The sequence below is a fragment of the Tachypleus tridentatus genome, chromosome 2 (genome assembly GCF_004210375.1).
Source record: "Tachypleus tridentatus isolate NWPU-2018 chromosome 2, ASM421037v1, whole genome shotgun sequence".
NCBI lineage: Eukaryota > Metazoa > Arthropoda > Merostomata > Xiphosura > Limulidae > Tachypleus > Tachypleus tridentatus.
The window spans coordinates 126,142,666-126,158,506 of NC_134826.1; the positions used below are offsets into that span (position 1 = coordinate 126,142,666).

Genomic DNA, 15,841 nt, shown 5'->3' on the forward strand with positions numbered 1-15,841 from the left:
AGGAGCTCTTGCTGATTCTTCATTTCTTTGAAATCACTAATTTGCCACTGATAGATATGTATAATAATTATAAATTCTATATTATGAACTATCTAATTCTGATGACGATTTGTTTTCATTGTGAAAACTACTATTTCACGAGTACTTCATAATGTGTTTAAACTGAAATTGATGCTCTTAATTAAAATTAAAGGAGTACTGTGACATATAGCTGGTTAGAAAGCTAGGTATTTTACAGTAGTTTTTAGTGCTTGATATAGTTTGTTCTAAAATGTACACTTGAGAGCTACATGAATTAAGGCTGTTATTAGTCCCACGTTTCATTGTTTATGTATTTGTTTTATTGTTATATCTTTTTTAACAAAAATAATTAAAATGCAATAACTAAAAACATATTGTGTTGTGTGAGAAGACTTGGATGAAAAGAAAATCAAATAAAAATATTTTTTCTGATCAGTCCTCCAGGAATGTTGTAGTTGTAACCTTAAACTTTGTTTACTGCATTCACAACACTGAATGAAAGAGTAATAAAACTATGAAATCAAATGTGAACACTTATAAAAAGTTAAAAGATATAAAACTGTTAAGATAAATAATTATAATTTTCTGTTACAATCTGTAGTCATTCTAGAAGAAAAACGTTTTTAATTTTATATCCTTTCAACTTCTGCTACAATTAGAATAGAGAAAAGTATAAAGTTTTTGGGAAAACAACTTTTGATATCCATTTTGGAGGTTTTAGATATCATGCAGATGAAATGTGAAAACTGTAAGTTTAAAAATAAGTTTTTATTTTTAGCTTGAAAATCACTATTTGTTCAGACACCATAAAGGTTTCATAAATTTGTGGACAAATCTTTAATAAGATACTTTAATAAAAAATCTTGTTTTTTACATAACACTTACAGTGCTTACTATAAGCTTGCTAAATTTTATGATGTTACAATCAGTACATGTAATGTTGTGATATGCACTGTTTTGTAGATACAAAGTTGGTCAATATGATCAACTCTGTATACTTGTAGTTAAGTAACCTGTCATTTGCTAGAAGATTTAAGTAGTAAGTAGACCTTATATCCAACTCGACCTCCTTCAAAATTCTTCAAAATATCTGACTTAGTAGTCTTTTTATTCTTAAAAGTTTACTCCTTTTTTCATAAGTATCTCAGAATCTTCTTGTTTCCATCTAACAGCTGTTTCTACATTACATCTTCATTATTAAAAATCAGAAACAAGATTTTAAGAACCCATCCATCTCATTATGATTAGATAGGAGCCTTCCTTCATCATTTCTGAAAAGTCCTGCTCCATCTCTTATCCTTAATGTGTTTAAAGGAATCCTTACTGTTAATTTTTACACTTTCAGCTAACATTAATTTTTTCATACATCATTTTTAATTTCCTAATGTCCTACCTGATCTTCTACAATCCTCTTAAGTCTTACCATAGCAGTCAGTTTAAAATATTTTACTTTATATGCTTTTCTTTATCCCTTGTATGCCTTATAGTTTCCAATTGCAGCCACCATTTTTTTTTTCCATAAGGAAAATATTTGTCTTCAGTGTTTAAAATTTATATTTAAATTTTTTTTATATCTTAACCATAACTCCATTTAATTCATTTGCTCAATTCACAATAGAATTCTTGTCACTTTATGTACTAAATTAAGTACATTATTCAGTGCTAGTGACCTACTTATAATTTCATCCCGATAATAGGTCTTTGCAGTATCTCTAATGTAATTAAAATGCAGTCTTTTTCTGTTGGTACTTTTATCAGTTCTTTGTATGTACCAATTAATTCATCTGATCTGTCCTTCTCTATATAGTTAACTCCTATGCATAACAAAAAAAATGCATCACCACTAGGATTCTTAAGTATATCACTTGCTGTGTTTTACTTTTGAATAGTATAATCTTAGTATTTTCTCATTGTTTACCCCACATACTGTCCTATCTAAGTGCTGTACTAAATAATCACCTGGGATAATCATGTTTTTCACATCTCCCAGTGGCACAGCTGTGTGTCTGCAGACTCACACTACTAAAAATCAGGTTTCAGTGCCCATGGTGGACAGGATACATATAGCCCATTGTATAGCTTTGTGCTTAATCCTTAACAAAAAAGTTTTTCATTGTCATCTCTCTTTGCCTCCTTTTGGTTCCATACCATCCCATAATTCTTCATCTACACAGATTAAAAGCTAGAATATGTTATTTATTTAACTTGCTTGTTACAATTAAATTCACTACTTCTAGCCCAAATAATACTTTTATAACTTCTTAAAAAGTCTGTAGTAGTTGTATTTCATGCATATAAAAGCTCAGGTTCCTCTGGAAATCTTGCTGCTATCTCTCACAACTTCTTATCTATCACCTCAATTTAAGACAGCCTTCAATTTTACTTCAGTTTTCAAAACGTAAACCTACAGTTGTCATGCAACAATTACTTTTCTTCCAGTGTTTCTAACCTCAGCTCTTGCAGTCATATCTTTAGTAGTGGTTAATGGTAAATTTAAAATGGCATTCTTCCCTTGTGGCTTCGTGACTACTTAACATTAAAAAGTGTTTTGGATCAACTCAAGGAATCTATCTCTGTGTCCCTTGCTGTTTCATTCCACACAATCCCAATAATTGTCTAATATTAATACTTTTGAGCTGGAAAGGACTATATATTTTCATTTTTTGAATATTTATACCTCGTTTATCTAAAGTTTACTCCCAGTATTGATAATAAAATTTAAAGGCTGTATTTTGGCATCCATGTCAAGTTAATTGCATTCAAGATTATATGAATTAGAGGTGGACACTTAATGTCAAAAAGTGATCAACTAATCAAAATTAGTGTTTTCCACTTTTCCAATTATCTGTTTTTTTAAGAATTGGGATTATGATTCCTAGCTATTATTTTCAATTAAAGTATGTTCAGTTTAATCATTAGTGTCTTAACTCACAAAAATAATAAACTGAAATTAGTTTTCCAGTTATTAGTGTTTCTGAACAAAAACAGATTAATCAACTGATTGAAATTGGTGTTTATTACTATTTTCAATTAATCTGACCTTCAAAGTAATAGAAAAGTTTCCATTAGGATTTCTCATTTTTTTTTTTTTTCTTTTCAAGTTTCTTTGGCTTCAGATTGGTGTGACAGTATGATTGGGATAGTTAGATCATTGCTCAAGAGTCATTGATTTGCTTCTTGTTGCTGTCAATCATGGTCACTTCCAGTCATGGACATATTACATGTTTCTTTGTTTTTGTGTTATAGCACATCTAACTAAAGCTGTTAGCAATCATTGCTAATTTTTAGTTGCTAGCTAGAGGAAAATAAGCTGTTCAGCAATACCTTCTGCAAATTCATGGGCTATTCTTGTTCTAAAAAGAGTGAGGTTAATATTTATAACATCCATATGGCTGAAAGGGAAAACGTGTTTTCTGACACTGTGTATCAAACCTGGGATCCTCAATTTATGATTCAACCACCCTACCCACCAGACCATGCCAACCAGGAAGCATTATAATGTGTTGGTAAATCTCTTTTTTACTCTCCCTGTATGTATTCAAACACTGTTGTTTTGCTAACACTGTGTCATCAGTTAGGGTTGGGTATAGTGATAAAATACATCTATGCTCTATACACTTGCATTATTTCTTGAGACCTTGGTTCTGTTATCAAGAAAATCAATACTAATTTTACTTTGACATAAGTACTTGCAAGTTTTTCTTTAAAACCAGTTTGAATGGAATTTTTACATGGAAATATACTGACCAGAAACTGAAACTTACATAAACTGATTTATGTTAGGATATTTAACATAAACATTTTTCTAACAATCCAAAAAATAAATTTTAAACCAGTGGCTAAAATTTGTCAAGTTTTGACATTGTATAGTAATGTCTTCCTCATTAGATACTGTAATAACTTTAATATTAATAATTTTAGCATTTTAATAAAATGTTTAACAGAAATGAAACTCCTAACATTTAATGATTCAGTCAGCATTTTCCAAATATAATGAATATTGTGTTAAATGTTTTCTTGAAACTAAAGATCATTAAAAGCCTTATCACCACCACCCATACTTTTTACACCATTATAATAATACTCTCCTTGCTGTCTTTTAAAACACCATAATTTTCAGAATTGTTTCACATTTAGTGGTTCATCACTTAATGACACTTATTTAAGCTTTTTTTTGCCTAATAATACTTGTTTAGTTAATGTAAAAATTTTTAAGAACATGCATATGTAGTAGCATACTGAAATTTTTACAGAGTATGGAGAATTTTTACACTGCAAAGGAAAGAAATTTACAGACTTTGAAGCAATTAGAAAAGAAATTGAAGATGAAACTGACAGAATCACAGGAGCTAATAAGGGGATTTCTCCTGTCCCAATTAATTTGAGAGTATATTCTCCTCATGGTAAGGAATCTGATATTGTAGTGGACATGTTTGTTTTACAATATAGTTATTGGGTCATATATGTTAAATATGTTGGAATACATCACTATTCAGTTAAGTGTGTTTCAACTACCACATTATTGTTTATATTGATGATATCAAGATGAAATTTCAAAAGTTACCTACTTTTCAATGTTCTGATGATCATTTTTCTTTCAGAGGAAATTGAACAGTGTATAAAACTTATCACTGAATTATTATACAAAAAAATATTTATTCACAAGAATATTAATCTTAAAATTACGTTTATATCTTCAGCTCATATGCTGAATCTAAGTTTGGATTCTATTAATGCTAAACAAATTCAATAACTGGGTGCATGTTAATCTATAACTGATAAGAGAAAAATAATTGAATGTCAAAGTTTAAGCCAGTTCACCTTTCATACAGACCATGAAGGTTATTCACAAATTGTTTTCATTAGAGCCTATTTTAACAATTTTATTGCATTTTGTTAATATTCTATGATTGCTGAATTTCTAGGAAATCTTTCTAAAATAAGTCAGATTAACTTTCTACACAAAACTTCCCATAGACATATAAAAGTAAGTCATATTTTTAAAAAAGGATGAATTGTTTTTATATTACATTGTTTAAGCTTCAAGAGATAAATCTAGTATCAAACATTTCATGTGTAATTAAATTCTACAAGTCATAAGAAAGTTAAGAGCTCTTTTCACAGCTATCTTGATTGATTTTGATGTTTTACATAGTTAGTGTTTTCTCTAAGTACTTTCATATAATTATTTGGGATTTTATATATATATGTATAGTGCCAATGAAATTGTTATTGAAACCACATAAGTGAGTTGTGATTAAACTATGTATTATTTTTGCTGTATATTTTTCCTAAATTAATGTCTTTGTTGGTAGTACACTAGATACTGTGGGGCAGTTAACTTATAGATGTACAAATGCAATCAGAAATGAACTTGCTTACTATTAAGTATTAGTGTAAAAGTTTACTTATGGCCATGTTAGTGGAGATTAGTGGTGAAGTATAATAAAGTTAATGAAACTAAAGGTGCAAGATGTCAATATGTAAGAAATATGAGTGATGTTCTCCAGCTCCTAAAAATTAAAATATATGAAAATATCATTGTTTTGTATCTTAAAGATATCCTAGCTTTGTTTAATATGAACACTATATTGTGTATTGATTACCTAACCATGAGCTGTAAGCTAACATGAGGACTAGAAATTGATTAGAAAGATCAATATCGTTGCGTAAACCTAATGTTTGTGACAGAATTAGGATGCCAAAATAATGAAGTTGTACAATTATCACTAGAATTGTATTTGTATGTGTAGTCATATCCAACTTATTTACTGTAGTCTAAACTTGAAAGCATAGGTATATGTGCATGTTTGTAAAACTATGCCATACTTCAAACCTGTTTTGTAAGTATAAATATGAAAGGTTGCCAATATTACATAGAAAGGAAAGCTTAAGAAGGCAGTTGCTTGTGGCATGAGCATGTGATGTATTTTTTTTTCCCCAGTTACATGGTTCAAACTTATTTTATTTTTTTAAAACTATCTCTAGAATTAATAAAAGCCTGTGAAGTACTAATTAAATTCACTGTGAAATTAGATAAAGTTTATAATTTATTTTGTAAATTGAATATGTAGCTAATAACATGCACCTGCTTTTATTTAGCCTAGCTCAGTAGTTTGTTAATAGCTGAAATATCTATTAATAAATAATTGCATTGAAATTTTTCATTTCATTGTATTGTTTTTGTGGATAATTCAAAATGATGTTTAAGGAACTTACAATAAATAAAAACTGAAAGCTTTGAATGATTATAATTGAAAAACAAAAAATTAAGATTTTATTAAATGAATTTGTGACTGAAAGGTTGAGCTCATTGAAAATCATTATCTGATTTTTCTTTGACTTTATAACACATGACACAGAGGATATGTAAAAAATGGGACTTACAATACAATTGTTTTTCAGGATGCATCTTGTGCAACTTGAAACTAGTGGATTTTCTCATTAAAGAAAACTTGAAAAATTAATATTCAGAGTAACTTCTGATAACAGTTCATTACTTTTCAAAAAAATTATTAAAAACTAATGAAACAGTTAATAGTGGATCTAACAGCTGGTGCTATTGATTTTTTTGTGCTTTATGAACGATCAAACTATACAGTCTCTGACTTTTCATGCTTCTCTCCAATATTGGCTTAGCTGTCATTTTGTTTCATTATTTACTCCTTTCATAAGAAAGCAAAGCTAGAAACAGATTGTTTTTTCATGCTGTAAGCACAGTGTTTCTTTTTTTTGGGGGGTTACTTAACCTGTTATTTTCTATAGAGCTTTTCTCAGTATCCTAGTTTTGTAATTGTGTTTTGTCGGCAGTTTTGAAGAGGTAATAATTGATGTTAACATTTTGCAGTATAAAGTAAATAAGTATATTTATGTGGACACAAACAGAAAGTTTAATTCAGTTTAAATGAATTATTTTAAAACAAGTGGTAGATTCTCCTTAATTTTTATTTACCAGCTTTGCATCTTCCCTGGGAATGTATCAAAATTAAATGTGCTATAAAACTAGGAACATGTATAAAAGCTCATTCTAAATTTGAAAATAACAGAAAAAGCTTTTAACAGATGTTTAACTTGCTAGCTTATAACTTCTCAAACTGAGGTACATGTAGTTGTATCACACCCTAACTGAAGCTGACAAACAGTAATTATCTGGAACTGATAAAACAACACTTGAATTGAAGTTAAAAGGTCAAAATTGTTGTTTTGTTTGGGTATTTTAGGAATTATAAATGTTGCCATATAATGTTCATAAAAAAAAGTCTGGATATTTAGAAACATTATTGTTTGGGTTCAGAATGAGCTAATAACAACTAAAAGTCAAATATTTGGTTATAAAATTAAATACACTTGTTTATAGAATAATTTTCTTCTACAAAGTATAGGAATGATTACAAGTTTATTTCAGTGGTGAAACTTAGTTCATGGGGCAGGATGCATGAAGCGAGGCATTGAAAGGGTTAATAAACAAATTCAAATTAATAAAATGTTTTCATTACATGTCAGTAATCACTCACTTGCACTAGCTGTATATCTGTTTATGTATATAATTGCAACATTTATTACTAAACTTTTGACATTAGTTCATCAGTTTAACAGTGGATAACACTGAATTTTTACTTTATTTGATTTTTTTTTACTCATGTTTCTTTCACATTATTTCTTTACTTAAACTAGTACTATCTTAAGCCTCTTAAAAATTGTTAGATTTATTATTAAAAAGTTAGATCTGGACAAAGCTTGCAACATTATCTAATACAAGGAAAAATAATTTCTCAATTCCATTTTTTTCACTGTTTAGTCTTAATGCAATTACTGTTGACACTGGGTAAGAATGGTTGCACTGAACAACACTGTCCTGTTGGATTTATTATGGAATCCTCTATTTGTAGGATTGTTTATGCTGTATTTTGAATCTCTTAATAATAATGTGACATGTTTAGAAAAAAAATAGAAATTTTGATTGTTTTTAGCCTAGCTGACAATTTTGACATTTCAGATTCATCCATTAATTACCAATGATTAAGCATTCACAATAAATTGTGTAAATAATCTCTTAGACTTGTGAAAGTTTTTTCCATTTTTTTGTAAAATGCTTTACTGCATTCTCTTTTGCTTTCAGTAAATGAAATTCTTGAGAACAAACACTAAATGAAAAGTATATGGTCTGAGACTTTATTTAGAAAAGCATATATGCCTGATAAGAGATTTTGGTGCTAGACTGAAATGTAACTATTTAAGCATTATAACTACCAATACAGTGTAATTACATTCTTCCAGTTGTTTTATAATACACTAGGTTTTGCTTACTATTTATTATGCTCTATCAGTATGGTGTTAAATAATGTTATCATCTTGGACAATAAATGTTTACTACATTTTTCTGAGGAAGATTGTCTTTATCTGATTTCAGTCTTGTACATATTTCATATGACGTGTGTAAAGTTTCTAGTTTCTCCGTTTCCCTTCAAGTCCATGTTTAGCTGTTTACCAGAAATAAGTAATTTCAACAATGTTGTGGTCAGTGTTGCTGTTTTTATCACAGAAAACCTGAGGTCTAATTAAGTTTGATTTGGAAAAAATGGTATACCTGTACTTAAGATTTTACAGCATTACAAGTATTTTGTTTTTTTCTGTCACTGATTATTTTTATTCACTGTGCACTCCTTTTCAACTGAGTATTAACTGTTTGCTCAATTACAGGTGGTTTAAAAAATATTTTACACTTTTTATTGTGAAATTGCTAAAACCCTTCTGTATAATATAGCTTAATGTCATTGGAAAATTTAACTTTTGAATTCCATATTTGTGTGTGTATATGATTTGGTCTAATTGTGTATTTCTAGAAGAAAGCATTATTTTCATAAATGAATGTTTTTAAAACACTGATAAATGAGTATTTTTTTCAGTTTTAAACATAACCTATATTTATATACCTGTGATATTTCTAAATTATAGTATTTGCTAATTCTATTAGTTTTAATCCTTATTAACTTCTTCAGGATTCTCAGTAGCTCAAAATCCTATGTACAAATTTCCAACATGCAGAAAAGTTGTGTCATACAGGTATATTCATGGAACAAAAGTTTTGGTTTGTGCTTGCATGAAAAAAGTAAATAAAAATGCACTCATTTTAGGTTAAAATACTGTTAGATTTTGGAGTAATAAACATCTAACATATGTTTTGAGGTAGATGTGAGATGAATGTAATATATGGGTTCAACCAATTCTTAATGTATAAATTGTATCTGAGCTCGTAGGTGTCATGTTGTTTCCCGTATGTAGAGATGCATCTGTCATACAACTGTTGATAAAATGAGAAATTATCAGATTGATTTACATTTTTGTAGATTAGCTAGTAAAATTACTTGTTAATTGGTCACACCTGATTAGTCTGCTTCATAACTACACAGTTTGCAGTCAAAAGAAACATGGCTTCAATTGGATAGCTGAGCACCTTGTTTGAAAGGCAGCCAGTAATTGACCATCAGTTGTTACTTATTGCACTGTTGAACAGTAATTGGCACTCAACCCAATTGTTATGCTAAAGAATGCTAACTTAGACTTGTAATTATTACATAATGATCACACACATACTTGTTTTAAAAAGGTAAACTCTGACAACTTTTACCAGCTTCCAGTGAATATTTGTTAGAGTAAGTCACAATGTCACAAACATCAACACACATTTTTATATACATTGAACAGATCCAAAATTAACAAGGTACCATTATGATATGAAGAAATGGCATAACTGTTCACCATCTGAATTTGGCAACCATGGATATTTTGTTCTAAGTTTTGAAGCCCTGTTGAGAAGTCTGATTGCCTGTGAGATTGATAAATAAATATTTTTACTGGTTGTTTTAAATGTAATCCTTATTATGCTACCTATGATATTGGTAAATAATTTCATTTTTGCTGGTTCTTTTAGTTTTAAACTTAACCCTTATTGACTTACCTGGGATGACAAGAGTACCAGTAGGTGACCAGCCTGTTGATATTGAACATCAGATTCGAGATATGATTCTATCTTTTATTCGTAAAGAGAATTGTCTCATTCTTGCTGTCACTGCTGCAAATCAAGATGTGGCTACTTCTGATGCCCTAAAGCTTGCCAAAGAAGTTGATCCAGAAGGTAAAGATATGAGTTCTTCCTTTCCAAAACTTTTATAAACATGTATTCATCTTTTTTTGTTGTTTCTTTTTTTTCTTTCAGTTCTTGATTTGACACTTATTGACCTTCCTGGAATAACTCGAGTACCAGTTGGGGACCAGCCACTTGACATTGAAAAGAAACTACATGGCTTAATCATGTCATTCATTTCTAAGGAAAATTGCATTATTTTGGCTGTTACTCCAGCCAATGCTGATCTAGTCACATCAGATGCTTTGAAGTTAGCAATGGAGGTAGATCCTCTAGGTTTGGGCATAAAATGTTTGCACGTTGTGAGATATTAACAAGAACATTTTTCTTTTCTCCAACTAACTCATCTACATTGAATGCTAACTGATCTAGTAAAACATTAATACAATAAACAAATAACATTTTTTTACTTTTAAAACCTCTTTTAAATGTTAATAAAGACCCCTGCAACTCAGTTGGTAATGAGCAACTTGTGATACATTTCTGAATGTTTTCACCTAAGATTTAGTTTCACATGTTACTGGTTTTATAATTGTGGATGTTGATTTTTCTATTTGTTAATTTAAAATAATACATTGTGCGTGTATAGCTAGATAAAAAGTTCAAACAAATGTTTTCAAATGAAATATTTTTAAATTTCTAAAAGAGGGTGCTGTCAACTAATGCATTATTTAAAGTCAAGTCATTGTAGTAAATAATCAATAAAAAACTAATTGAGTGATAGCTGCTTCTTAAATGTCAACAACTAATTTGAAAATAAATTAAGATCCAAATATTTTTATTTTGATGTTTCTTTTACTTTTTTGAAGTTTTGAAGACTAAGATAAAATTAATTTTAATGACACCAAAATTCACGTGTATAGTTACTGCTGAGCTTGTACTTAAAAATCAGGTAGCCTAAATTTTTAAATGTTGAAAGCTATTTGATATATACTATTGATGTGATTAACCTATTTTCTTAATATGATTTATCTTAATATTTTTATAATCTGTAAATTCTATGAAAATCTTGATAATGCATGAGCACTTTTTGGTTTTGTTATGAATTGTGTGTAATGTCAATAACTAAGCATGTGTATCTTGTTTTCACTAATAGTTGGCTTTAAGTTAATGTGATATATTTATAAGCCATATATATTTATTACCTGTAGGGATGCGCACCATAGGAGTCATCACAAAATTAGATCTGATGGATGAGGGAACAGATGCTCGTGACATTCTTGAAAACAAGACTCTTCCATTGCGGAGAGGTTAGACTTTTTTCTTGCTGCTAAATGCATTGATTATAATATACTGAAATCCCAGAGACTTATTGATATACTAAATATGGCTTTCTAGCAACATATATTTTTGATGTATTCATTCTAACTGGCTGTAGTGATCGATATATTACATGTGTAACATTATAAGAGAGCTACAGTATGTTTTTTACTTCATATCTGTAAAATTTTAATTTTGTTTTTCTGTGCTTCTTCTTGTGTGTATCAGCAAAGAAGTATATTTTAATGTTTACTTTAAATAAAGTATTCATCATTATATGGTAGTGGATATTCAAACTCCATATGTCTTGCTTAAAAGTCCGCATCACAAGGGAATGTGTAATGTGTGACGATATGATTTTTATTACTGGGTTGGTCTTATGTCATCATCTCAAGGTTTAAGAAAAAAAAACTAATAAAAGTCTTAATTCTGACAAGTTTTTAATAGAAACCTTGTTTTACAAATATGAATTGTATTCCAGTAAAATGTTATCAGTGTATGTCAAAATGATCCTAGAGTTTGTCTGCCTTAATCCCTGTAAAATATGTAGAATTTTTTTGCATTTTTCCAATACACATCTTTCTCTAAGTTTTACATAGAACTTGAAATGCAAGCAGTTCTAATAAGATCTCAAAAGGAAGATGTGTAGATCAATTATGCAAATGACCCCTAGTGATTTTTTTTTTTTTTTTTGTGGCTGTTTTGTTCTCTCACAATACAAACATAATTTGAAAGTTTAATTTAGAAATTTTCAGTTTTAAGACAAGTCCTACCAACCTGCTTTCCCTGTTAATTTTTTTTGGGAAACTAGAATCACATGCTTCTTCTAGATCTGACATCATATACATTGATAATGTTTTATTTGGCACAATATAATAACAATTTCAGGGGGAAAAAGACATTTATAAAAAAGTTTAATAGTATAATTTTGTTTTTAATATGTTTTTCTGTACCTTTTAATATTCAGTATTTTTCAACACAAATACAAACGTAATTCTTGCACTTGTACTGGAGCATTTCAGGTTTTTAACTTTAGGCTTTAATTAAATCAAAAACAATCAAAAGTAAATTTCACACCAATGTCAATTTAACTTTTATAACTTCGTAACAGCCAGTCTTGTTCAAATTAAGGGTGTTATTTTGTTGTTATCAAACTTGATTATTAAATATTCAATTATGTTATAATTAATATTAAATTTTGAAATTGTGTTGCCATCAAGGAAATTGATTATCCTCTTTGCTACTCATCTCCTTTAGAGTAAATGCATTATATAATTATTCCTTTTTTGGAAAAGATAAATAAAGGTTAAAACTACTAATGAATATTTCTTATCCAAAAAACTTAAGTACAGTTACATATAAAACAGAATTGTAGTGTTAAGATTGTTAAAGTTGTCTTTATTAACATTATGTAGCCACAAAACACCTATTGGATTTTAAGTTTATACAGAACCCTGCATTTGTAGGAAGATTTTGCATTTAAAATATGGATCTCTATATAACCCACATGTATAGAAATCCATATTACCATCTCATAATGACTTTGAATAATGTTTCCAATATTCTAGGTCCTGGTGTGCAATCATAATGCACAAAAATAGATAAAAGTAACAACACATAGTGAATGTAAAGAAACTGTCTTGCACATAATTAGGTATCAACTATGCAACAATGTGATTGGATAACACAACATAATTTGGATGACCTACGTAGCACATATGGTGTTCAGTTCACGTGCACCTATATTTATTTTATATTAGCCTCATGATTGCATTTTGCAAGCTTATTTTTTAATTACTTTTTCATTTGGTTTTTGTTTAAGCATATATATATGATTATTATTCGTATTAGTGTGTATATGCTCTGTATGTATATATGTACACACTGAATGCAAAAGATTGCAACAAAAATATGTTAGCACTTGTGCTGCACTATTGGAAGTTTAGTTTCAAAAACATTTAAATTATATAATTTTTTCAATTTCAATTCATCTTAATTTTACTTTTATCTCCAATTTGCTTTCTAAGTATCATGAAAGTTACTTTTGGAAACATACTCTGTTTATAATGCACTGAAGAGAGCAAATGTAGCCATTTTATGTTATTGTGCTTTTTCACCTTTCTTATAAAACACATTACTGAACTTGTGAATTGCTTACTGGAATAGTCTAATAATTAATACCTGGTTTGTTTATTGACTATTCTTATAGAATAATACAAACTTGCAAAGCAGAATACCTAAATGTAATTTAACAGTAAAATGTATTGGTAAATAAAGGTTGTTTGTGCAGCAATTAAAATGAGAAAAGTACGAAACATTTAAGTCAGTTAATATCACTTTGGCAGTATTAAGGTAATTTAAATTTAAAAGTAAAAACTTCCAGTTAAAGTATCAGAACCAGTATCACATGTTACTTTAATGCCATCATCAAACATGATAATATACAAGTCTGTAGAATGTGGAACAGTGATTGTATAAAGACAATGTATAATGAAGAATTAGATTTTCCTACCTTGGGAGTTTAATAATTAAGTTGAAAATTTGGTTATACCAGTATTTTCAAGCATTTTCAGGGAAGTGAATCAAGATATCTGTACTGAGGAGAAAAGCTAACTTCTTGAATATTTTCAGTTATTCTGCTAAAGTTTTGTGGACAGTATCAAATATCTTGTAGGTTATGTTGGTGTGGTGAACAGAAGCCAGAGGGATATTGAAGGAAGAAAAGATATTAAAGCAGCTCTTGATGCAGAGAGGAAATTCTTTTTAAGTCATCCTAGCTACAGGTTGGTTGTTTGATTTCAGAATTTTTATCTTTTTCTTTTGTCAATGTGTACTTCTGTTTCAGTTTGATATAGAGATATTATTTCAAAATTATCTTAGGAATTAGCTTGCAAGTGTGTTTGAAAGTTTATGATACATTTTAAATGCAAGTCATAGCAAGAAGGCTTAGTAAATCTCAATGATTTTAAAATTTTTAACTGTTGAATATTCATGAGAAGACAACATCTGTGTTTCTAAGTATTATATTTATTTTTCTGACAGTAAAGTTTGTAATGTTTTATCTAAAATTTAGTTTTGCCTAAGTCACAAAATTGTTATTTCACAACATATTTTGATAATCTAACGAAAGGAATAGATTACTTTCTGTGAGAATGAATATCTTAATGGTAATGATAGTTAAGAAAAATGTGTAAGATAAAATAGGCTGGTACATCACCTTAAAATAAATCCAATATAAAAAAAAAAAATGAAGCTATTGTTTCCAACAAGTAAGCTTGTCTTCAGTTATAGCAAAGATTAATTTTTTTAATGTGACTTGACTCAGTGCTAAGTATTGTATAGTGAAGGTATTTTCTACAGAACATCATTGTAATTGTACAAAAACATAAGTTAATTAAATTATAAATTCTATAGGCATATGGCAGAAAAAATGGGAACTCCATATTTGCAACGGGTACTTAATCAGCAACTTACAAATCATATCCGAGACACATTGCCAGCATTGAGGGAAAAATTACAACGTCAGTTACTTTCCATGGAAAAGGAAGTTGAAGAGTATAAAAATTTTCGTCCTGATGATCCATCACGTAAAACTAAGGCTATGATGCAGTAAGAATTGCAAATTTTTTATTTTCTGAAGAATTTTTACACATTTCTTAAAATCTCCTTTTCTCTCTCATTTTCTCGTATGTAGGTCTTATTAATATAAAGGTACTATACTTCCATTAGGGTGAGAAGTTTTAAATGAAATTTCTTTAGTGTTTAATCTAGGTATAGTTTTTTTTCACAGGTATTATTGACTGTTAAATTTGCTTTATATATTAGTTAAAGCTAGTAAGTATTTTAATTATTTACACTTACTAACATGTTTAGTCTTAATGTGGTTCTTTGTTTTTACGTCTTAGCCTTAGTAGGTTTGTCAGAACAGTTTTGGAAGTTTCAGCACTTGTAATTTTATTGGCATGCCAAAGCAACCAGTGTTTTCAATATTTAACCATGTGTTTGACAATAATAGCCATCAGTAAGATTTCACAAATCAATGTGATTGATCTATAATTTTAGCTTAATCTTATGATGTCAGAATAAAAAAAGAAATTCCCTTCTGGCACTCTTAAATAAAATTTTATGTGGATCACATGAAAAAAAAAATCCTGTAATACTTGTAGAGTGATTTGACTGTACATCACAATCCTGGTTTGACAGTCAAAACTTATGTACATTATATTTGAGAACTTGAGCTATTTTAATCACAGATGCTTATCTATTAGGTTCTGGTAATTTTTCCTTGTTCTTTTAAAAATGTAACAGTTAAGAAAAAAAGAAACCTGACAGAGATGGAGAAGATAATATTTTGAATTTTTCTTTTGAAATACATATGCTGCTGGCCAAAATCATAAGGCCAATGAACATAAAGAT

The 15,841-nt window shown here is 29.0% G+C and overlaps 1 protein-coding gene across 11 annotated transcripts in view; it reads left to right on the forward strand.

Annotated features, from left to right (window-relative positions):
* The window catches only part of LOC143245038 (dynamin-1-like), a 63,749-nt gene that overhangs the window by 3,757 nt on the left and 44,151 nt on the right, over nucleotides 1-15,841 (forward strand). For 8 of the 11 annotated variants that reach the window (XR_013025441.1, XR_013025442.1, XR_013025443.1 and 5 more), the window contains exons 3-7: nucleotides 4,275-4,424; nucleotides 9,953-10,156; nucleotides 11,317-11,415; nucleotides 14,100-14,208; nucleotides 14,840-15,034. Coding sequence is in view for 7 of the 11 variants with exons in the window: in XM_076490820.1 (XP_076346935.1) it covers nucleotides 4,275-4,424; nucleotides 9,953-10,156; nucleotides 11,317-11,415; nucleotides 14,100-14,208; nucleotides 14,840-15,034 (757 nt within the window). In the remaining 4 variants the exon portion in view is untranslated. Of the gene's footprint in view, nucleotides 1-4,274; nucleotides 4,425-9,952; nucleotides 10,157-10,237; nucleotides 10,442-11,316; nucleotides 11,416-14,099; nucleotides 14,209-14,839; nucleotides 15,035-15,841 lie in introns of all 11 variants that reach the window. The other 3 variants (XM_076490821.1, XM_076490824.1, XM_076490826.1) reach the window with 1 other exon arrangement.